This window comes from Cetorhinus maximus, unplaced genomic scaffold (genome assembly GCF_964194155.1).
Source record: "Cetorhinus maximus unplaced genomic scaffold, sCetMax3.hap1.1 HAP1_SCAFFOLD_3127, whole genome shotgun sequence".
Taxonomy (NCBI): domain Eukaryota; kingdom Metazoa; phylum Chordata; class Chondrichthyes; order Lamniformes; family Cetorhinidae; genus Cetorhinus; species Cetorhinus maximus.
This window is the reverse complement of record NW_027599052.1, coordinates 1-23553: the sequence shown is the minus strand read 5'-3', so window position 1 is coordinate 23553 and position 23553 is coordinate 1. Positions and strand designations below refer to the sequence as shown.

Below are 23553 nucleotides of genomic sequence, written 5' to 3'. Positions count from 1 at the left end.
ATGGCCTACTCCTGCTCCTAGTTTCTATGTAATTATGTGAATATGCATGCACCAGTACACAATAACTGCACACTCCCATTCATCTGAACACTATTACTGTGTGTATACGCATGTGCCCGTACACAATAACTGCACACACTCATCCATCTGAACACTATTACTGTGTGTATACGCATGCACCAGTACAGAATAACTGCACACACTCACATTTCTGAACACTGCAACTATGTGTACACTCGTGCACCTGCACACAATAACTGCACACACTCATCCATCTGAACGCTAACTGTTCGTAGACACATGCATTTCCTTTCATCAGAATGCAGTACAATTTGGAGGCAAATCTCAAGAACCACTTGCAGACATTTGACAGCACAAACCAAAAAGACCTGTGACTGCTTCAGTCAGACACACACACTTCCAGCAGCCTCCAGAGCTTCAATGGCCCCATCTCCTTGAGTACAGGAGAACATTTCTCTGTTCAGAGGGCTGGCAACTCCCTTGCACAATCTGGCATCAGCTGCCCTTGCTGGGTATTCCAAACTGGTCAAGTCTCTGCACTGACCTGTACTTGGTTTCACGGCCAATAAACTGTATCATGCATCGCAAGGTGATCACTGCAAGGGAACACAACAGATCAACACTCCAACTTTGCACACGAGTGGAATGCAACAAAAATGTTCAAATGCAGCGATCTATACTCACCATGGAAGGGGTGAGTGACGATGGTGGCTGTAGAGCGAGCAATCATCTCCCGCATTGTCTAGGCACAAAGCAAATAGTCAATATTACAAAAGATCAAGATATCCAGACAGCAGGGCAACCCCTGCTATCCCCCGATGGGGTTTCCAAACTCCCATCACCAGCAGATCAAATAACTCTGCCCCCAACATCAGTTTGTGCTTGATAGGAGGGTCCTTCACTCTACATCTAACCCCGTGCTGTACCTGTCCTGGGAGTGATTGACGGGACAGTGTAGAGGAAGCTTTACTCTGTGCTAACCCGTACTGTAACTGAACAGTAACATTGGAAGACTGAGTATTCAAGAAGGATGAACAGCACTTGGAGTTAAGAATTGGTAAGAGATCATAGGGCTATTTACATTAAGGGGGTTTTGTTGGGGGAGGGAGGAGGGTTTAGAATTCTTTAAAATAAGGAATGAATGAATGATGTGAGAGAAGGACAGTCCGTGACAGATTAACTGACAGGGATACTTGATGCAGCAGAATTAATGGACAAAATAGTCTCTTGCTTTAGATTTCACATTAAAGGATTTAATGTGTGACAAAGGGCAACAGTATAATCAGAATTACGAGTGGTCAATCTGAGACAGCACTGTCACCACAATATTTTCACTCCTTACTTAAACCTGCCAAACCTGACCCGAGTCCTGCAGTCTTCAGAGGATCATTCTTCCCTGGCAGCTGGAGGGTAGCTGGCTCCATCTTGTTAGATACTGAGCTTACCTCTTCAAACACACGGTGCAGTGACGGCTCATCCCCAATTTTCTCCATTTCTGTACACTGCAAATGAAGATATGAAATATGACTGACTGGAAAACCTTTCACGTACACTTATAGGTGTATGAGCTACTCAAGTTAATTCTAATCTCATTAAAAGAGAATTCTTGAATCTCCAATTGGTTCAGATCACACCAACTATCAACAGCCAAGGAAATCTGATGCAAAGAAGCACTGAACTGATATTCAATGTAAGATGCAGGCAAAAAATAACATAACTGAGAGCAAGTTACAGACTGGAATCTAATCGAGGGGTTCGGGTGGTTTATATATAAAATTACAGATACCCAGGAGTGAGTTACATGCTGGAATCTAATCGAGGGGATCGGTGGTTTATATGTAGAACAGATGCCCTGGAATAGCTGGAATCTAATCGAGGGGCTTGTGGGGTTTATATATAAAGAATTGATTCAGGAGCAATGTGTGATCATACTTGCTGAATTATATTGGTGATTGAGACAGTGATGAGCAGATCGTGTTGAGAAACTAAACAGAGAATTTCTTTATCAAAAGGGCAATGAATATTTGGAACAAGCTACCACTATAGGAAGCGAACAGGCAAACTTTCAAAGGTTTTAAATATCCTGCACTTGATGGGGATCCTGTTTTCTTTGGTGGATTCATGGTCAATGCTTTAAACAGTGAAATCACAAGTCACACCTTGTTGTCGTGTTCGTCCTGACTACTGTTTCTCATTCCGACACACTTTCTTCTATACGTAAACCCGGCAATATTTATCGCCACTGACTTCTCGAGAAACACATCAGTACAAGAGCTGAACTGTGCGGCAGACACTCACCTCGTTTTCTTTCACCTCCTGATAGCTCTGCAACAAAAAAAGGTAAAGAGAAAGTGAACATGAGGCTGTAACAGTCAGGGCAAGTGACAAAGGAGAGGTGAGAGAGGGAGGTGAGAAAGGGAGGTCCTGCAAAGAGCGAGTGAAATGGGAAGTGGGCGAGGGAGGCACCGCAGACGGCGAGGGAGGCACCGCAGACGGCGAGGGAGGCACCGCAGACGGCGAGGGAGGCACCGCAGACGGCGAGGGAGGCACTGCAGACGGCGAGGGAGGCACTGCAGAGAGCAAGTGGGGGAGGCACTGCAGAGAGCGAGTGACACGCGGGATATGAGAGAGGGAGTCACTGCAGTGAGCAATTGACACATGGGATATGGGAGAGGGAGGCACTGCATAGAGCGAGGGACACGAGGAGGTAACGAGTAGGTTAGACAAAGGAGAGCCAATGAATGTTATCTACTTGGACTTCCAGAAGGCCTCTGACAAGGTGCAGCACAGGAGGCTGCTCAGTAAGATGCCCATGGTGTTAGAGGCAAGGTACTAGCATGGATAGAAGATTGGCTGTCTGGCAGGAGGCAGAGTGTGGGGATAAGGGGGTCCTTCTCAGGATGGCGCCGGTGACAAGTGGAGTTCCGCAGGGGTCAGTGTTGGGACCACAGCTTTTCACTTTATACATTAATGATCTAGATGAAGGAACTGAGGGCATCCTGGCTAAGTTTGCAGATGATACAAAGATAGGTGGAGGGACAGGTAGTATTGAGGAGGTGGGGAGGCTGCAGAAGGATTTGGACAGGTTAGGAGAATGGGCAAAGAAGTGGCAGCTGGAATACAACGCGGGGAAGTGTGAGGTCATACACTTTGGTAGGAAGAATAGAGGCATAGACTATTTTCTAAATGGGGAGAGAATTCAGAAATCTGGAGCGCAAAGGGACTTGGGAGTCCTAGTCCAGGATTCTCTTATGGTTAACTTGCAGGTTGAGTGTGTTGTTAGGAAGGCAAATGCAATGTTGGCATTTATTTCCAGAGGACTAGAGTATAAAAGCAGGGATGGGCTGCTGAGGCTTTATAAGGCTCTGGTCAGACCACATTTAGAATATTGTGAGCAATTCTGGGCCCCGTATCTCAGGAAGGATGTGCTGGCCCTGGAGAGGGTCCAGAGGAGGTTCACGAGAACGATCCCAGGAATGAAAGGCTTAACATATGAGGAACGTTTGAGGACCCTGGGTCTATACTCAATGGAGTTTAGAAGGATGAGGGGGGATCTGATTGAAACTTACAGAATACTGAAAGGCCTGGATAGAGTGGATGTGGGGAAGATGTTTCCATTAGTAGGAGAGACTAGGACCCTGGGCACACCCTCAGAGTAAATGGAAGACCTTTTAGAACGGAGATGAGGAGAAACTTCTTTAGCCAGAGAGTGGTGAATCTGTGGAATTCATTGCCACAGAAGGCTGTGGAGGCCAGGTCATTGAGTGTATTTAAGACCGAGATAGATAGGTTCTTGATTGGTATGGGGATCAAAGGTTACGGGGAGACGGCGGGAGAAAGGGGTTGAGAAACTTATCAGCCACGATTGAATGGTGGAGCAGACTCGATGGGCCGAATGGCCTAATTTCTGCTCCTATGTCTTATGGTCTTATGGACATGAAGTGAGTGAGGGAGGCACTGCAGAGAGCTCGTGACACAGGGGAAGTGAGTGAGGGAGGCACTGCAGAGAACAAGTGACACATGGGAAGTGAGAGAGGGAGGCACTGCAGAGAACAAGTGACACATGGGAAGTGAGGGAGGGAGGCACTGCAGTGAGCGAGTGACACACAGGAAGCAAGAGGAAGGGGCACTGCAGTGAGGAAGGGGCACTGCAGTGAGCGAGGGACACGGGAAGTAAGAGAGGGAGGCACTGCAGAGAGCGAGTGACACAGGAAGCGAGAGAGGGAGGCACTGCAGAGAGCAAGTGACAAGGGAAGTGAGTGAGGGAGGCACTGCAGAGAGCTAGGGACACAGGGGAAGTGAGCGGGGGAGGCACTGCAGAGAGCGAGTGACAAGGGAAATGAGTGAGGGAGGCACTGCAGAGAGCGAAGGACACACGGGAAGTGAGAGAGGGAGGCACTGCAGAGAGCAAGAGACACACGGGAAGTGAGAGAGGGAGGCACTGCAGAGAGCGAGTGACACACGGGAAGCGAGATATGGAGGCACTGCAGAGAGCGAGTGACACGTGTAGCAAGAGAGGGAGTCACTGCAGAGAGCGAATGACACACGGGAAGTGAGCGGGGGAGGCACTGCAGAGAGCGACTGACACACGGGAAGCGAGATATGGAGGCACTGCAGAGAGCGAGTGACACGGGAAGTGAGAGAGGGAGGCACTGCAGAGAGCGAGGGACACACAGGAAGTGAGCGGGGGAGGCACTGCAGAGAGCGAGTGACACGGGAAGCGAGAGAGGGAGGCACTGCAGAGAGCGAGTGACACGGGAAGTGAGAGAGGGAGGCACTGCAGAGAGCAAGTGACACGGGAAGTGAGAGAGGGAGGCACTGCAGAGAGCGAGTGACACGGGAAGTGAGAGAGGGAGGCACTGCAGAGAGCGAGTGACACGGGAAGTGAGAGAGGGAGGCACTGCAGAGAGCGAGTGACACGGGAAGTGAGAGAGGGAGGCACTGCAGAAAGCGAGTGACACGGGAAGTGAGAGAGGGAGGCACTGCAGAGAGCGAGTGACACGGGAAGTGAGAGAGGGAGGCACTGCAGAGAGCGAGTGACACGGGAAGTGAGAGAGGGAGGCACTGCAGAGAGCGAGTGACACGGGAAGTGAGAGAGGGAGGCACTGCAGAGAGCGAGTGACACGGGAAGTGAGAGAGGGAGGCACTGCAGAGAGCGAGTGACACGGGAAGTGAGAGAGGGAGGCACTGCAGAGAGCGAGTGACACGGGAAGTGAGAGAGGGAGGCACTGCAGAGAGCGAGTGACACACAGGATATGAGAGAGGGAGAGGCACTACAGAGAGCGAGGGACACAGGAAGCAAGGGAGGGAGGCACTGCAGAGAGCGAGGGACACACGGGAAGCGAGAGAGGGAGGCACTGCAGAGAGCGAGTGACAAGGGAAGTGAGTGAGGGAGGCACTGCAGAGAGCTAGGGACACAGGGGAAGTGAGCGGGGGAGGCACTGCAGAGAGCGAGTGACACACGGGAAGCGAGATATGGAGGCACTGCAGAGAGCGAGTGACACGGGAAGTGAGAGAGGGAGGCACTGCAGAGAGCGAGGGACACACAGGAAGTGAGCGGGGGAGGCACTGCAGAGAGCGAGTGACACGGGAAGCGAGAGAGGGAGGCACTGCAGAGAGCGAGTGACACGGGAAGTGAGAGAGGGAGGCACTGCAGAGAGCAAGTGACACGGGAAGTGAGAGAGGGAGGCACTGCAGAGAGCGAGTGACACGGGAAGTGAGAGAGGGAGGCACTGCAGAGAGCGAGTGACACGGGAAGTGAGAGAGGGAGGCACTGCAGAGAGCGAGTGACACGGGAAGTGAGAGAGGGAGGCACTGCAGAAAGCGAGTGACACGGGAAGTGAGAGAGGGAGGCACTGCAGAGAGCGAGTGACACGGGAAGTGAGAGAGGGAGGCACTGCAGAGAGCGAGTGACACGGGAAGTGAGAGAGGGAGGCACTGCAGAGAGCGAGTGACACGGGAAGTGAGAGAGGGAGGCACTGCAGAGAGCGAGTGACACGGGAAGTGAGAGAGGGAGGCACTGCAGAGAGCGAGTGACACGGGAAGTGAGAGAGGGAGGCACTGCAGAGAGCGAGTGACACGGGAAGTGAGAGAGGGAGGCACTGCAGAGAGCGAGTGACACACAGGATATGAGAGAGGGAGAGGCACTACAGAGAGCGAGGGACACAGGAAGCAAGGGAGGGAGGCACTGCAGAGAGCGAGGGACACACGGGAAGCGAGAGAGGGAGGCACTGCAGAGAGCGAGTGACAAGGGAAGTGAGTGAGGGAGGCACTGCAGAGAGCTAGGGACACAGGGGAAGTGAGCGGGGGAGGCACTGCAGAGAGCGAGTGACACGGGAAGCGAGAGATGGAGGCACTGCAGAGAGCGAGGGACACACGGGAAGCGAGAGATGGAGGCACTGCAGAGAGCGAGTGACACGGGAAGCACTGCAGAGAGTGAGTGACACGGGAAGCGAGATAGGGAGGCACTGCAGAGAGCAAGTGACACGGGGAAGTGAGCAAGGGAGGCACTGCAGAGGGCGACAGAGCAAAAGAAACGTTGCCCTGAATGGGGAGAAATTTAAACAAGTAACATCCAGTGCTCAATATGTTCGTCTCCTGTAACATAGTAATGGGAGTAGGGAGAACAATGCTCGATCGCTGACCTGAAGCAGGTGAAAGACTGGGAACATCCACCAAGAGGGTGCTCTGATCAATGGCCCACTCAGCTCTGAAATTTAAATTCTGAACAACCAATTGGTGTCTCTGTTCACAGCCATGCTGCCTGGACCAGGCCCAACACCCCAGTTTTCAGCCCCCATCTGATTAAGATGCTGACTCCTGTACAGGTTAGTGTGTACTGGTTGCTCTCCAGGAACAGTTGAACTCTCGAACTCTTCTGTACCAGACTCCAGGGCGTGTTTCCCCAGCTACCACAGCACTGACTCCCCACCCTGAACCCACAGCATCGATTCCTTCTGTTCTGAAACTGCAGTCTCAAGGTACACAGCCAGCCAGTATTCCTGCCCCTCCATACTGATGGATTCACCTTTGCTCCTCCTTGCTGCCTCTTACAATAAGGAAGGAATTCTCTAATTCCATACAGCTCACTGGAGAATTGCTCCATTACCCGTGAGATGACTGTCAAGAAATTTCCAGGGAGTTGGTGTTTGTCATTCCCTGACTCAAACTTGAATATAATAGTTCATCTCGCCACGGAGACAGCAGCTACCTGCAGCACTTTGCCATGTACAAGTGTCCCAATAGCTCCTGCGCACAGACGAGGTGTTAGTCCTTTAAAGAGACCTCGCTTTCCATCGATTTTCACAATGTGCTTGGCTGCAGGAGAAATTGCAGTAATAATTAGATTCAATCTTTTCAATTACATTAACAGTGAATGTTTATTAATACAATAATGTTCTACTATAGTTTAGTGTCCCAGATTCAACCATCTTCAGCTGCTTCATCAATGACCTTCCTTCCATCATAAGGTCAGAAGTGGAGATGTTCACTGATGATTGCACAATGTTCAGCACCATTCGTGACTCCTCAGATACTGAAGCAGTCCATGTCCAAATGCAGCAAGACCTGGACAACACAGACTATGGCTGATACCTTCAACGGTATCTGAACTGACACCTTCAGATGTCCACCTTCTTGGTCAACTGACACCTTCAACGGCACTTTCCAAACCCAGTACCTCTACAGCCTAGAAGGACAAGGGCAGCATAGATGGGAACACCACCACCTGGAAGTTCCCTTCCAAGTCACTCACCATCCTGACATGGAAATATATCGCCATTCCTTCACTGTCGCTGGGTCAAAATCCTGGAACTCCCTCCCTAACAGCACTGTGGGTGTACCTACACCACATGGACTGCAGCGGTTCAAGAAGGTCGCTCACCACCACCACCTTCTCAAGGACAATAAATGCTGGCCTTGCCAGCGATACCCACATCTCAGGGATGAATAAAAGAAACACTGAAATGAGGACAGGTAAACATTGGAATGTGTCTTCATAATGCTATCGCTTCTTGCTGAGGAGGAAGGTTTAAATGGGTTAGATACAGAGTAAAGCTCCCTCTACACTGTCCCCATCAAACACTCCCAGAACAAGTGCAGCACGGGGTTAGATAGAGAGATCAAATTCCTTCTTGACTGTCTCAGACACTCCAAGGCAGATAGTGCAGCTGTTTAGGCACAGATAAAGTTCATGCTACATGGCGCATCAAACATTCCAAAGTACAGCTACAGTACAGATTGACTGGCAGTGACCCAGTGGCTAAGATGGTTAGCTCTGAACTTATTTGGCACTGGTAGAGAGCAATCTAGCGAACAGACATCATTCTGCATTGTTTCAGTACTTACCATATGTAAAGAGGCCGGGCAGCTGGAGAACTGGTCGCCTGAAGATGTTCCGGCCCATAACCGGAGCCATGGGTTCATGACCAACCTAGAGTAGAGTGAAAAACAACATGAAGTTGGACAACAAAATCTAATTGACAAGGGGTGTTTCACCTCTCCCTCCATGGGCAGGCTGAAGCACTTATTCAGCCCCTCCCTGAATGGCTGATGGGGATGAGTGTTCGACCCCTCGCAATGAGCGGTCCACCCTCTCAGAGCAGCACCAAATGTTCCACGACTTTTTTCAAAGCGGAGCAGGCGGGTTTGTCCCCGTGTACCAACCAATATTTACCCCTCAAAGAAAAACTAAAAAAAAAACAAAAGCAAACTACTGCAGATGCTGGAAAGCTGAAATAAAAAGAGAAAATGCTGGAAACACCCAGCAGGTCAGGCAGCATCTGTGGAGAGAAAAAGAGAATTAACGTTTCAGGTCTGTGACTCTTCATCAGAAGAGAATTGATGAATTGTTAGAAATATAATAGGTGTTAAGGAATTGGGAAAAAGCCCAAAGGGAAGGCCTGGGACAGGATGGAAGACTGGAGGCATTAAATGACTGAAGGGTTGGTGAGAATAGCTAAAGGGAGCAGCAATGGGACAAGTAAAGAAACAAAAGCTATGGCCAGAGGAGGTGTGAATGGCAGAACTAAAAACACAGATTAACTGGTCTTATCACATAGCTGTGTGGGATCTTGCTGTGTAGAAATTGGCTGCCCCACTTTGCATATTAAACAGTGATTACATTTTAAATGTACTGAAAAGTGGCTGTAAAGTACTTTAGGATGCTCTAGGATTGTGAAAGGCTCTGAAGAGGAGTCATACGGAATTGAAACGTTTACTGTATTTCTCTCTCCACAGATGCTGTCAGACCTGCTGAGTTTTTCCAGCATTTTCTGTTTTTAGTTCAGATTTCCAGCATCTGCAGTATTTTGCTTTTACGTAGAGAAAGACATGTCTTTTTCTCTTTTCACAATTGTCGAACAGCTAATCGCAGAGTGAATGCTGAGCCAGCTTCGTGGCTGCTCTCATCAAACTAAGTGAGACACTCTGACAAACACACAACAGCTTAAAATAGCCCAGTCACAAAGTGCAAAGACTGACACTTACTTTCTTCCCCCCGTAATTACTTTGTGCCGTGCTTTTAACCAAGTGCAGGTCCCACCCGAGCCGAGCGTTGCTCCTGGCTCCAGCTGGACCTTTAATTACACACTGCTCATTCGCTCCCTTTCACCTCATGTGCTCACTCCTATAATTCAGCACAAACAGCCCCTACCCTTCGTCACGGGCTGTTCACAGGTCATAATTGGCCCTTTCCAAATTCAAGTCTGTGGCTGGATGTTATCCAGAGTGATCACACAAGACTCTCTCCCTGCCAGCTTGTCCATAGTCATTCACCTGCTCTCCTTAAATGTACTGCCTCTTTGTTCAGGACTTCCCAAACTGTGGATGCCCCCACTACTTCACACAGGCGGCCCATTCTGTATTGTGGACACATCCCAAGCATGAGCTTGGACAGTCAGGAGGAGGGTTATCACAGTTGAGCTGGAACACATCTATACCAAACGTTCCTGCCCTGGTGCTGCATAGATAGTCACTAGACGGTGATTGACAGTGGGCTGGTCATGCCCCTAACCCCCGGATGCTGAGACCCACTGGAGTGCCCCAACTGCCAGCTGAGATAACTAACATATGCCATGGATGAAACCTGCTCCCCATGGCTCAGCTACCAGCTGGCTCAGCCAGAATCTGGGCTGGTAATGGAAATCTGGAGCTGCACTCCCAACCTGCCAATAAAAAGCTGCGGAGGCTGGAGGTTAATTGAAACTGTCAAAAGTGAAATTGATAAAGCTTTTCTTAGGTAAGGGCATTAAGGATCATTGAACCATGGTTTCAGTTATAGTAAAGATCAATTCTGATCAAACTGAATGTCAGAACCAGCATGAAGGACTGAATGGTCTCCTCCTGTTTCATGCTCCTAAATTTCTTGAGGTGTTACTTTCAGGGAAACTGGTTAATGCAGACACTTTAAATACACATTCATAGAATCATTACAGCACAGAAGGTGGCCATTCAGCCCATCATGTCCATGCTGGCTCTCCGAAGGAACAATTCACGTACTGTCACTCCCCTGCCCTCTCCCCACACTTTGCTTCTTTTCAGAGATTTGGAAAATGTAGAAACATTTACAGCACAGGAGGCCACTCTGCCCATTGTGTCTATGCCAGCTCAAAAACAATCCCCCAGTCCAATCCCATTTTCCAGCACTTGGTCCGTAGCCCTGCAGGTTCCAGCACTTCAGGTACATATCCAGACACCTTTCAAGTGAGTTGGGGGTTTCTGCCTCTACTACCCTTTCAGGCAGTGAGTTCCAGACCCCCGCAACCCTCTGAGTGAAAAAAGATTTCCTCATCTCCCCTCTAATCCTTCTACCAGACACTTTAAATCTGTGCCCCCCTCATCATTGACCTCTCTGCTAAAGTAAATAGGCCCTCCCCATCCACTCTATCCAGGACCAATACAACCTTGTACACCTCAATCTAATCTTCTCTCGGCTTCCTCTGTTCCAAAGAGTACAACCCCAGCCTATCCAATCTTTCCTCATGGCTGCAATTTTCCAGTCCTGACAACATCTTCATAAATCTCCTCTAAACCCTCTCTAACATAATCACATCCTTTCTGTAATGAGGTGACCAGAACTGCACACAGTACTCAAGTTGTGGCCTAACTAATGCTTCATATAGTTCCAGCACAGCCTACCTGCGCTTATTTTCTATACCTTAGCTAATAAAGGAAAGGATTCCATGTGCCTTCTTAACCACCATATTGACCTGTCCTGCTATCTTCGGGGATCTGTGGACATGCACTCCAAGGTCTCTCCCTTCATCTACACCTCTCAGTATCCTCTCATTTATTGTGTATTCCTTTGCCTTGTTTGACCTCCCCAAATGCATCCCCTCACACTTCTCTGGGTTGAATTCCATTTGTCACTTTTCTGCCCATCTGACCAGTTGATTGATACCCTCCTGCAATCTACAGCTATCCTCCTCGCTATCTGCCGCGTGGCCCATTTTTGTGTTGTCTGCAAATTTCTTGATCATTCCCCCTATGTTGATGTCCAAATCATTAATATCTAGCACAAAAAGCAGGGGACCTAGTACTGAACTCTGCGGGACCCCATTAGAAATTATTTTAGCGAAATGTTGTATCTATTTCACATGCATTTAAATATTCAGGGTAAATCCAGAATGAAAATGGCTCAAAAGTGCCTTGGTGAAATTCCTTTCACTTTTGCTGCCACCGACATTGTTTGAATGTCAGGCTTTGCAGCTATGGTGATATTTGCAATCCCTCGTGTGGTTGCAGACAGGACAGGGTCAAAGCCTGTAAGCAGCGCTCAGGTACACACGACCAGGGAATCTCGCTCCTGGGGAAAATGGAAAAACCACTGAATAACCCAATAATGCAGAATGTACACAGTTTAAATGACTCGTTGGATTATATAATTTTTGGCCTGTGCGTTTGCTATATCTTATTTGTAAATAAATCCAAATCACAGTTTAGCCTGTTTAAAACAGTTGAATGATATGATATTTCCAATGTGCCACAAGACGAGAGGCTTAATGGCTGTCTTGAGTGATTTATCGAGTTTAACTGATTGGCTCAAGCCCAACAGTTCAGTTAAGCAGAAATCAAGAGATATGGGGGTCAGTGTGTCTTAGGAGGTGACTGTGGTACTAATTCTGGGTGAAAGGAACATCAATCTCTCTTGTAACACACACACACTGCAGGCAAAAGCAATCTTTTGTCCCACTGTTGGTGCTATTTTAATTGCCCTTGGGTTCATTGTTGTTTAACTGGTTAAAATAATAAAAAGCACTCGTCATACTGAGAAAAAGATGCAACTTTCTAACTATAGTAAATACAACCCTGGTGTGGCTCTGGGACACATTTACTTGCATCAACATTTCTTAAATTACATGCGAAGCTCCTGTGGTTTTACCCCTAGCATTAAGTAAACCCTTGATGGTCACATGGGGAGGTACTGAACTGAGGACCATCACACCTCTACAGGACAGTGAAGGGGCCAGGGAAATACACATCGAGGGGGAGATGTCTGTGGGAAGCTCACTCACACGGTGGAGCAGCTGGTTTTGAGGAATCATTTGTGGAAGGCTGAAAACTGCTCAAGTTGATGTGCGAGAAATGGGCAGAAAACCCGAAGGCACAAAAATACATGAATACAGCTGGAAACATATTCTGCTGGCTCCAGTGTGACAAAGAGGGTTGCAATGAGACAGGGTTGACACAACATAACTCTGCTCTTCTTTCAATAGGAAGACCCAGCAAGGAACCAGGCTCCACAGGCAAGACACTGATGGTAAGAGAAGTGTACGTAAACATACATTATTAAACGAGGTTCCCCACCAGTCTCAGTTGACAGTGTGGGTGAGAATGGCACTTGCAGCAATCATCATTTAGGTTAGTTTCACATGGCTACATTACTGAGAACACACACGACAGGCACTGCGAATGATCAACTCTAATCCCCATGAAAAAATATTAATCTTTTAAACAGATAATAGTGAGTAGCAAGGGACAGTGACAATGGAAAGTGAGGAGCGGGAAGCCTGAGAGAACATTTTGAAAGGGCAGGAAACATTTCACTATATTTGCCTAAACACTGCCTGCAACTATTTTCACACCCACTCATACCTACAATCACCTCTCTTTAAACCTTTCAATCCAAAGCAAAAAAAGTTATGTTTCTCTTTTCTTGGAACAGTCCAACTAAAATAACCAGGGATATCTAGAACCAAATTCCAAAGGGATGTGCAGCCAGCAAAGAGGAGAGTTCAGAGGTACAACGTGTGAGGAGTGAGGGGAGGGCCAGGAATCACATGATGTCAGGAAAGGGAGGGAAGAATTACAGGGCTCAATATAAGCCAGGAAAGCACAAAACAGCAGACAGGGAGCCAGGACAGAAAGGAAAGAGAAAGATGAGGCAGCTCTTACTGATGGTTCTACATGCAGTCACCTGGTCGTGCCTGTGTCCCGGAGTCGAGCTGGGGCCGGGTGCACTGCGAGAGCGGCGGGGTCTTGTCGACATGGCCATGACCTTGTGGTGTTATCGTTCCAAACTGGGAATCCCCCTCCTCAAGCTGCACAACTACGGCTGCTATTGTGGGACTGGTGGCTCAAGTAGGCCTGTTGACCAGGTAGACCAGTGTTGCTTCCTGCATGACTGCTGCTATTACCACACCAGAGTGACCCTGGGCTGCCACAGCCATGTCAAATGGAGCCTGTACAACTTCACTTGCAAGAGGGCCCAGACGGAGTGCAAGGGGCGGACTGTGTGCACCAGGATGTCTTGCGAGTGCGACAGGGCCTTTGCCGAGTGTTTGTCCAGGGCTAAACCCAGCGAACTACACTACTTTTACAAGGCAAGATTCTGCAAGGAGAACAAAACTATCTGCCCAGCCATCTTCCCCAATTCCACTACCATCATGGACTGGATTAAACAGGGAAGTTAAAGCCTGGGCCACCTTCATCAGGAGCAAGCATACACAGGCAGACAGACAGAGACACACACAGACAGACAGAGACACACACAGACAGACAGAGACACACACAGACAGACAGAGACACACACAGACAGACAGAGACACACACAGACAGACAGAGACACAGGACTTAAAGCTGCACAGTTACACCACACTGAAATCTGAGATCAGCTGGCCTCGTGTGAACACAGAGGACTGCTGCACACGCCACAGGTGTGCGGACTCCGAGAGCAGAGGACTGAGAGCACAACAGCACATACCATTAAAATAAAGTGCCAGCACCCAGGAGGTACCATTTTATACAAAGTACGGGTCTCATTAAGATACCTTATTCTGTTAACGCACAATTTTCAGCATCTTCTAAATAAAAATGATTTGTATATATTCAGTGTGCGAGAGTGTCATCCAGTTATCTCAAGGGACTGCCTGGTGTCAGGGTCACACATACAACTGGACTGGGTGATCACAGTCAAAAACAAAAACAGAATTACCTGGAAAAACTCAGCAGGTCTGGCAGCATCGGTGGAGAAGAAATCAGTTAACGTTTCGAGCCTTCACGGCCCTTCGGCAGAACTGAAGCATAGTTAGGAGAAAGGAGAAATATAAGCTGGTTTAAGGTGGGGGCGCGGGGGGAGAGAGAAGTTGAGGGTGTGGTGATTGTGGAGATAAGCAAGCAGTGATAGGAGCAGATAATCAAAATATGTCACAGACAAAAGGATCAAAGAGGTGTTGAAGGTGGTGATATTTGTCTAAGAAAAGTGTTAATTAAGAATGGAAGACAGGACACTCAAAGTACAGCTCTAGTGGGGGTGGGGTGGAAAGACTAACAAGGTTTGGGGCCAGGATGGCAGGAAATCAGTCTCGGTGCATGCTCAGCACCATCCACTCACTTCTAAAAAACGATGCATGAACTCATTAGGTTAAATTATCTGCCAATATACAGAGTCAGCAACCAGATAAATTACTACTGGCGAGTGTCAGAGGGCAGGTGAGACAGATTGGATAATGCCCTGAAAGAAAGCCCAGGAATCAACCGGCATATCAAGTTAGAAAATCATAATATCATGTTAGATTCTGAGTGCAGGAGCAAATGGGGAATCTACTGACAGAACAGACCGAGGTGTGACCCTTAACATTCACTGTCTGTCTCTCTCTGAGCTGTGACCCCTATACATTCACTGTCTCTCTCTGAGCTGTGACACCGGTACATTCACTGTCGCTCTGAGCAAAGACTCCTGTACATTCACTGTCTTTCTGAGCTGTGAATCCTGTTTATTCATTGTCGCTCTGAGCTGTGACCCCTATACATTCACTGTCTCTCTCTGAGCTGTGACACCGGTACATTCACTGTCGCTCTGAGCAAAGACTCCTGTACATTCACTGTCTCTCTGAGCTGTGAATCCTGTTTATTCATTGTCGCTCTGAGCTGTAACCCCTGTACATTCACTGTCTCTCTCTCAGAGCAGAGACTCCAGTACATTCACGGTCTCTCTCCGAGCTGTGAATCCTGTATATTGACTGTCTCTCTGAGCTGTGACCCCTGTACATTCCGTGTCTCTCCCGCTTCGGAGCTGCGACCTCTGTACATTCACTGTCTCCCTCTCTGAGCTGTGACCCCCGAACATTCCCTGTCTGTCTCTCTCTCTGAGCAGTGAGCCCAGTACATTCACTGTGCCTCTCTCTGAATGTGACCCCTGTACATTCACTGTGTCTCGCTTTATGAGCTGTGACACTTGTACATTCACTGCCTCACTCTCTCTGAACTGTGACCCCTGTACATTCACTGTCTCTCTCTCTCTGAGCTGTGACCACTGGACATTCACTGTCTCTCTCTGAGATGTGACCCTTGCACATTCACTATCTCTCTCTCAGCTGTGCCCCTGAACATTCCCTGTCTCACTCTCTCTCTGATCAGTGACCCCAGTACATTCACTGTCTCTCTCTCGGAGCTGTGATCCCTGTACATTCACTGTCTCACTCTCGGAGCTGTGACCCCTGCACATTCAGTCTCTCTCTCTGAACTCTGACCACTGGACATTCACTGTCTCTCTCTGAGATGTAACCCCTATACATGCACTGTCTCTCTCTCACTCACTCACTCTGAGCAGTGACCCCAGTACATTCACTGTCTCTCTCTCACTGAGCAGTGACCCCTGTACATTCACTGTCTCTCTCTCTGAGCAGTGATCCCTGTACATTCACTGCCTCTCTCTGAGCAGCAACCCCAGATATTCACTATCTCTCTCTCTGAGCTGTGACCCATGTACATTCACTGGCTCTCCCTCTGATCTGTGACCCCTGTACAATCACTGTCTCTCCCTCTGAGCTGTGACCCCTGTACATTCACTGTCTCTCTCTCTGAGCAGTGACGCCTGTACATTCACTGTCTCGCTCTCCCTGAGCAGCGATCCCTGTACATTCACTGCCTCTCTCTGAGCTGTGACCCATGTACATTCACTGTCTCTCTGAGCTGTGACCCCTGTACATTCACTATGTCTCTCTCTGAGCTGTGACCCCTGTACATTCACTGTTGGCCTCTCTGAACAAAGACTCCTGTACATTCACAGCCTCTCTCTGATATGTGAATTCTGGACATTCACTATCTCTGAGCGGAGACTCCTGTACAAACACTGTCTCTCACTGAGCTGTGAATTCTGTAAATTCACTGTCTCTCTCTCTGAGCTGTGACCCCTGTACATTCACTGTCTCTCTCGGAGCTGTGACCCCTGTACATTCATTGTCTCCTTCTCTGAACTGTGACCCCTGTACATTCACTGCCTCTCTGAACTGTGACCACTGTACATTCATTCTCTCTCTGGTCTGTGACCCCTGTACATTCACTGTCTCTCTAAGCTGTAACCCCTGTAAATTCACTGCCTCTCTCTCTGAGCTGTGACCCGTTAACATTCACTGTCTCTCTCTCTATCTGAGCTATGACCCCTATACATTCACTGTCTCTTTCTGAGCTGTGAACCCTGCATTTACTGTCTCTCTCTCTCTGAGCTGTGACCCCTCCACATCCACTGTCTCCATCGCTTTGAGCTGTGACCCATGCACATTCACTGTCTCTCTCTCTGAGCTGTGACCCCTGTACATTCACTGTTGGTCTCTCTGAACAGAGACTCCTGGACATTCACATCCTCTCTCTCTCTGAGCTGTGACGCTTGTACATTCACTGTCTCTCTCCGAGCTGTGACGCCTGTACATTCACTGTTGGTCTCAATGAACAGAGACTCCTGTACATTAACAGACTCTCTCCGAGATGTGAATCCTGTACATTCACTATCTCTGAGCAGAGCCTCATGTAGAAACACTGTCAATCACTGAGCTGTGACTCCTGTATATTCACTGTCTCTGAGCAGAGACCCCTATACCTTCACTGTCTCTCTCTCTCTCTCTCTCTCTCTGAGCTGTGACCCCTGTACATTCACTGTCTCCATCTCTGAGCTGCGACCCCTGTACATTCACTCTCTCTCTGGGCTGTGACCCCTGTACATTCACTGTCACTCTCTCTCTGGGCTGTGACCCTTGTACATTGACTGTCTCTCTAAGCTGTTACCCCTGTAAATTCACTGCCTCTCTCTCTGAGCTGTGACCCATTAACGTTCACTGTCTCTCTTTCTCTGACCTATGACCCCTGTACATTCACTGTCTCTCTCTGAGCAATGACCCCTGTACATTCACTGACTCTCTCGGCGCTGTGACCCCTGTACATTCACAGTCTCCTTCTCTGAGCCGTGACCCCTGTACATTCACTGTCTCTCTCTCTGAGCTGTGACCACTGTACATTCACTCTCTCTCTCTGGGCTATGAGCCCTGTAGATTCTCTGTCTCTCTCTCTCTCTCTCTCTCTGGGCTGTGACTCCTGTACATTCACTGTCTCTCTCTCTGAGCAGTGACCCATTAACATTCACTGTCTCTCTCTCTCTGAGCTGTGACACTTGTACATTCACTGTCTCTCTCTCTCTCTCTCTCTGAGCTGTGACACTTGCACATTCACTGTCTCTCTATGAGCTGTGACTCCTGTACATTCACTGTCTCTCTAAGCTGAAACCCCTGTAAATTCACTGCCTCTCTCTCTGAGCAGTGACCCGTTAACATTCACTGTCTCCCTCTCTCTGAGCTGTGACACTTGTACATTCACTGTGTCTCTCTGAGCTATGACCCCTGTACAATCACTGCCTCCCTCTGAGCTGTGACCCCTGTACATTCAGTCTCTCTCTCTGAACTGTGACCACTGGACATTCACTGTCTCTCTCTGAGATGTGACCCTTGCACATTCACTATCTCTCTCTGAGCTGTGCCCCTGAACATTCCCTGTCTCACACTCTCTCTGACCAGTGACCCCAGTACATTGACTGTCTCACTCTCGGAGCTGTGATCCCTGTACATTCACTGTCTCACTCTCGGAGCTGTGACCCCTGTACATTCAGTCTCTCTCTCTGAACTCTGACCACTGGACATTCACTGTCTCTCTCTGAGATGTAACCCCTGCACATTCACTGTCTCTCTCTCTCTGAGCTGTGACCCCTATACATGCACTGTCTTTCTCTCTCACTTACTCACTCTGAGCAGTGACCCCAGTACATTCACTGTCTCTCTCTCACTGAGCAGTGACCCCTGTACATTCACTGTCTCTCTCTCTCTGAGCAGTGATCCCTGTACATTCACTGCCTCTCTCTGAGCAGCAACCCCTGATATTCACTATCTCTCTCTCTGAGCTGTGACCCATGTACATTCACTGTCTCTCCCTCTGAGCTGTGACCCCTGTACATTCACTGTCTCTCTCTCTCTGAGCAGTGACCCCTGTACATTCACTGTCTCTCTAACCTGTGACCCGTGAACATTCACTGTCTCTCTCTGAGCAGTGACGCCTGTACATTCACTGTCTCGCTCTCTCTGAGCAGCGATCCCTGTACATTCACTGCCTCTCTCTGAGCTGTGACCCATGTACATTCACTGTCTCTCTGAGCTGTGACCCCTGTACATTCACTATGTCTCTCTCTGAGCTGTGACCCATGTACATTCACAGTCTCTTTCTCTGAGCTGTGATGCCTGCACATTCACTGTCTCTCTCTCTCTAAGCTGTGACCCTTGTACATTCACCGTTGGCCTCTCTGAACAAAGACTCCTGTACATTCACAGCCTCTCTCTGATATGTGAATTCTGGACATTCACTATCTCTGAGCGGAGACTCCTGTACAAACACTGTCTCTCACTGAGCTGTGAATTCTGTAAATTCACTGTCTCTCTCTCTCTGAGCTGTGACCCCTGTACATTCACTGTCTCTCTCGGAGCTGTGACCCCTGTACATTCACTGTCTCCTTCTCTGAACTGTGACCCCTGTACATTCACTGCCTCTCTGAACTGTGACCACTGTACATTCATTCTCTCTCTGGTCTGTGACCCCCGTACATTCACTGTCTCTCTCTCTCTCGGCTGTGACCCTTGTACATTCACTGTCTCTCTCTCTGAGCTGTGACCTGTTAACATTCACTGTCTCTCTCTGAGCTGTGACCTGTTAACATTCACTGTCTCTCTCTCTATCTGAGCTATGACCCCTATACATTCACTGTCTCTTTCTGAGCTGTGAACCCTGCATTTACTGTCTCTCTCTCTCTGAGCTGTGACCCCTGCACATCCACTGTCTCCATCGCCTTGAGCTGTGAACCATGCACATTCACTGTCTCTCTCTCTGAGCTGTGACCCCTGTACATTCACTGTTGGTCTCTCTGAACAGAGACTCCTGGACATTCACATCCTCTCTCTCTCTGAGCTGTGACGCATGTACATTCACTGTCTCTCTCCGAGCTGTGACGCCTGTACATTCACTGTTGGTCTCAATGAACAGAGACTCCTGTACATTAACAGACTCTCTCCGAGATGTGAATCCTGTACATTCACTATCTCTGAGCAGAGCCTCATGTAGAAACACTGTCACTCACTGAGCTGTGACTCCTGTATATTCACTGTCTCTGAGCAGAGACCCCTATACCTTCACTGTCTCTCTCTCTCTCTGAGCTGTGACCCCTGTACATTCACTGTCTCCATCTCTGAGCTGTGACCCCTGTACATTCACTCTCTCTCTCTCTGAACTGCGACCCCTGTACATTCACTCTCTCTCTGGGCTGTGACCCCTGTACATTCACTGTCACTCTCTCTCTGGGCTGTGACCCTTGTACATTGACTGTCTCTCTAAGCTGTTACCCCTGTAAATTCACTGCCTCTCTCTCTGAGCTGTGACCCATTAACGTTCACTGTCTCTCTTTCTCTGACCTATGACCCCTGTACATTCACTGTCTCTCTCTGAGCAATGACCCCTGTACATTCACAGTCTCTCTCGGCGCTGTGACCCCTGTACATTCACAGTCTCCTTCTCTGAGCCGTGACCCCTGTACATTCACTGTCTCTCTCTCTGAACTGTGACCACTGTACATTCACTCTCTCTCTCTGGGCTATGAGCCCTGTAGATTCTCTGTCTCTCTCTCTCTGGGCTGTGACTCCTGTACATTCACTGTCTCTCTAAGCTGAAACCCCTGTAAATTCACTGCCTCTCTCTCTGAGCAGTGACCCATTAACATTCACTGTCTCTCTCTCTATGAGCTGTGACACTTGTACATTCACTGTCTCTCTATGAGCTGAGACTCCTGTACATTCAGTCTCTCTCTCTGAACTGTGACCACTGGACATTCACTGTCTCTCTCTGAGATGTGACCCTTGCACATTCACTATCTCTCTCTGAGCTGTGCCCCTGAACATTCCCTGTCTCACTCTCTCTCTGACCAGTGACCCCAGTACATTGACTGTCTCACTCTTTGAACTGTGACCACTGGACATTCACTGTCTCTCTCTCTCTGAGCTGTGACCCCTATACATGCACTGTCTCTCTCTCACTCACTCTGAGCAGTGACCCCAGGACATTCACTGTCTCTCTCTCACTGAGCAGTGACCCCTGTACATTCACTGTCTCTCTCTCTCTGAGCAGTGATCCCTGTACATTCACTGCCTCTCTCTGAGCAGCAACCCCTGATATTCACTATCTCTCTCTCTGAGCTGTGACCCATGTACATTCACTGTCTCTCCCTCTGAGCTGTGACCCCTGTACATTCACTGTCTCTCTCTCTCTGAGCAGTGACCCCTGTACATTCACTGTCTCTCTAACCTGTGACCCGTGAACATTCACTGTCTCTCTCTCTCTCTCTCTCTCTGAGCTGTGACCCCTGTACAATCACTGTCTCTCTCTCTCTGAGCAGTGACACCTGTACATTCACTGTCTCGCTCTCTCTGAGCAGCGATCCCTGTACATTCACTGCCTCTCTCTGAGCTGTGACCCCTGTACATTCACAGTCTCTTTCTCTGAGCTGTGATGCCTGCACATTCACTGTCTCTCTCTCTCTAAGCTGTGACCCTTGTACATTCACTGTTGGCCTCTCTGAACAAAGACTCCTGTACATTCACAGCCTCTCTCTGATATGTGAATTCTGTACATTCACTACGTCTGAGCAGAGACTCCTGTACAATCACTGCCTCTCTACGAGCTGTGACCTCTGTAAATTCACTGTCTCTCTCTCTCTGAGCTGTGACCCCTGTACATTCACTGTCTCTCTCTGAGCTGTGACCCCTGTACATTCACTGCCTCTCTCTCTGAACTGCGACCCCTGTACATTCACTCTCTCTCTGGGCTGTGACCCCTGTACATTCACTGTCTCTCTCTCTCTGGGCTGTGACCCTTGTACATTGACTGTCTCTCTAAGCTGTTATCCCTGTAAATTCACTGCCTCTCTCTCTGAGCTGTGACCCATTAACGTTCACTGTCTCTCTTTCTCTGACCTTTGACCCCTGTACATTCACTGTCTCTCTCTGAGCAATGACCCCTGTACATTCACTGTCTCTCTCGGCGCTGTGACCCCTGTACATTCACTGTCTCCTTCTCTGAGCCGTGACCCCTGTACATTCACTGTCTCTCTCTCTGAACTGTGACCACTGTACATTCACTCTCTCTCTCTGGGCTATGAGCCCTGTAGATTATCTGTCTCTCTCTCTCTCTGGTCTGTGACTCCTGTACATTCACTGTCTCTCTCTGAGCAGTGACCCATTAACATTCACTGTCTCTCTCTCTATGAGCTGTGACACTTGTACATTCACTGTCTCTCTCTCTCTCTGAGCTGTGACACTTGCACATTCACTGTCCCTCTATGCTGAAACCCCTGTAAATTCACTGCCTCTCTCTCTGAGCAGTGACCCGTTAACATTCACTGTCTCCCTCTCTCTGAGCTGTGACACTTGTACATTCACTGTCTCTCTCTCTCTGGGCTGTGACCCTTGTACATTGACTGTCTCTCTAAGCAGTTACCTCTGTAAATTCACTGCCTCTCTCTCTGAGCTGTGACCCATTAACGTTCACTGTCTCTCTTTCTCTGACCTATGACCCCTGTACATTCACTGTCTCTCTCGGCGCTGTGACCCCTGTACATTCACTGTCTCTCTCTCTGAGCTGTGACGCCTGTACATTCACTGTCTCGCTCTCTCTGAGCAGCGATCCCTGTACATTCACTGCCTCTCTCTGAGCTGTGACCCATGTACATTCACTCTCTCTCTGAGCTGTGACCCCTGTACATTCACTGTCTCTCTGAGCTGTGACCCCTGTACATTCACTGTCTCTCTCTGAGCTGTGACCCCTGTACATTCACTGTCTCTCTCTGAGCTGTGACCCCTGTACATTCACTGTCTCTCTCTCTGAGCTATGACCCTTGTACATTCACTGTCTCTCTCTGAGCTATGACCCCTGTACATTCACTGTCTCTCTCTGAGCTATGACCCATGTACATTTACTGTCCCACTCTCAGCTGTAACCCCTGTACATTCACTATGTCTCTCTCTGAGCTGTGACACCTGTACATTCACACTCTCTCTGAGCTATGATCCCTGTACAGTCACTGTCTCTTTGAGCTGTGAACCCTGCATTCATTGTCTCTCTATTAGCTGTGACTCCTGTACATTCACTGTCTCTCTCTCTGATCAGTGACCCTTTAACATTCACCGTCTCTCTCTGAGCTGTGACCCCTGTACAATCACTGTCTCTCTCTGAGCTGTGACCCCTGTACAATCACTGTCTCTCTCTGAGCTGTGACCCCTGTACAATCACTGTCTCTCTCTGAGCTGTGACCCCTGTACAATCACTGCCTCTCTCTGAGCTGCGACCCCTGATAGTCACTATCTCTCTCTCTGAGCTGCGACCCCTGATAGTCACTATCTCTCTCTCTGAGCTGCGACCCCTGATAGTCACTATCTTTCTCTCTCGGCTGCGACCCCTGTACATTCACTGTTTCGGTGGGTTGGGTGCTGTCTTCATGAAGAGCGGGCCCTGCCCAGCGGACAAGCCTCCCCGTCTCTACCCCCCGTACTCTCACCTGGATTAGCACCTTCACATACATGAGCGGGTGTGAGAGGACCGTCAGCCCCGCTCCCAAATAGAGTTGGCTCCAGGTGTCCGCCATTGTGATCCCAGAATACAGTGCAGGATGGGCGGAAATGCTGACCGGAAACTGAACTAGGGAGGTCGCGTGATGATTCAGGGTTGAGGGTGTAGAGT

At 48.9% G+C, this 23553-nt stretch overlaps 1 protein-coding gene across 1 annotated transcript in view; it reads right to left on the bottom strand.

The window, feature by feature from the left end:
* The window catches only part of mtch2 (mitochondrial carrier homolog 2), a gene marked incomplete at its 3' end in the record, with an annotated part of 31656 nt that extends 8109 nt beyond the window's left edge, over positions 1–23547 (bottom strand). The window contains exons 1-7 of the mRNA XM_078537838.1: positions 23372–23547; positions 8368–8452; positions 7232–7338; positions 2320–2346; positions 1467–1523; positions 706–763; positions 566–617 (exon numbers count right to left, since the gene is read on the bottom strand). Of these exons, the coding sequence (XP_078393964.1) occupies positions 566–617; positions 706–763; positions 1467–1523; positions 2320–2346; positions 7232–7338; positions 8368–8452; positions 23372–23458 (473 nt within the window). The remainder of the gene's footprint in view (positions 1–565; positions 618–705; positions 764–1466; positions 1524–2319; positions 2347–7231; positions 7339–8367; positions 8453–23371) is intronic.
* Between the last annotated feature and the right edge of the window lie 6 nt (positions 23548–23553).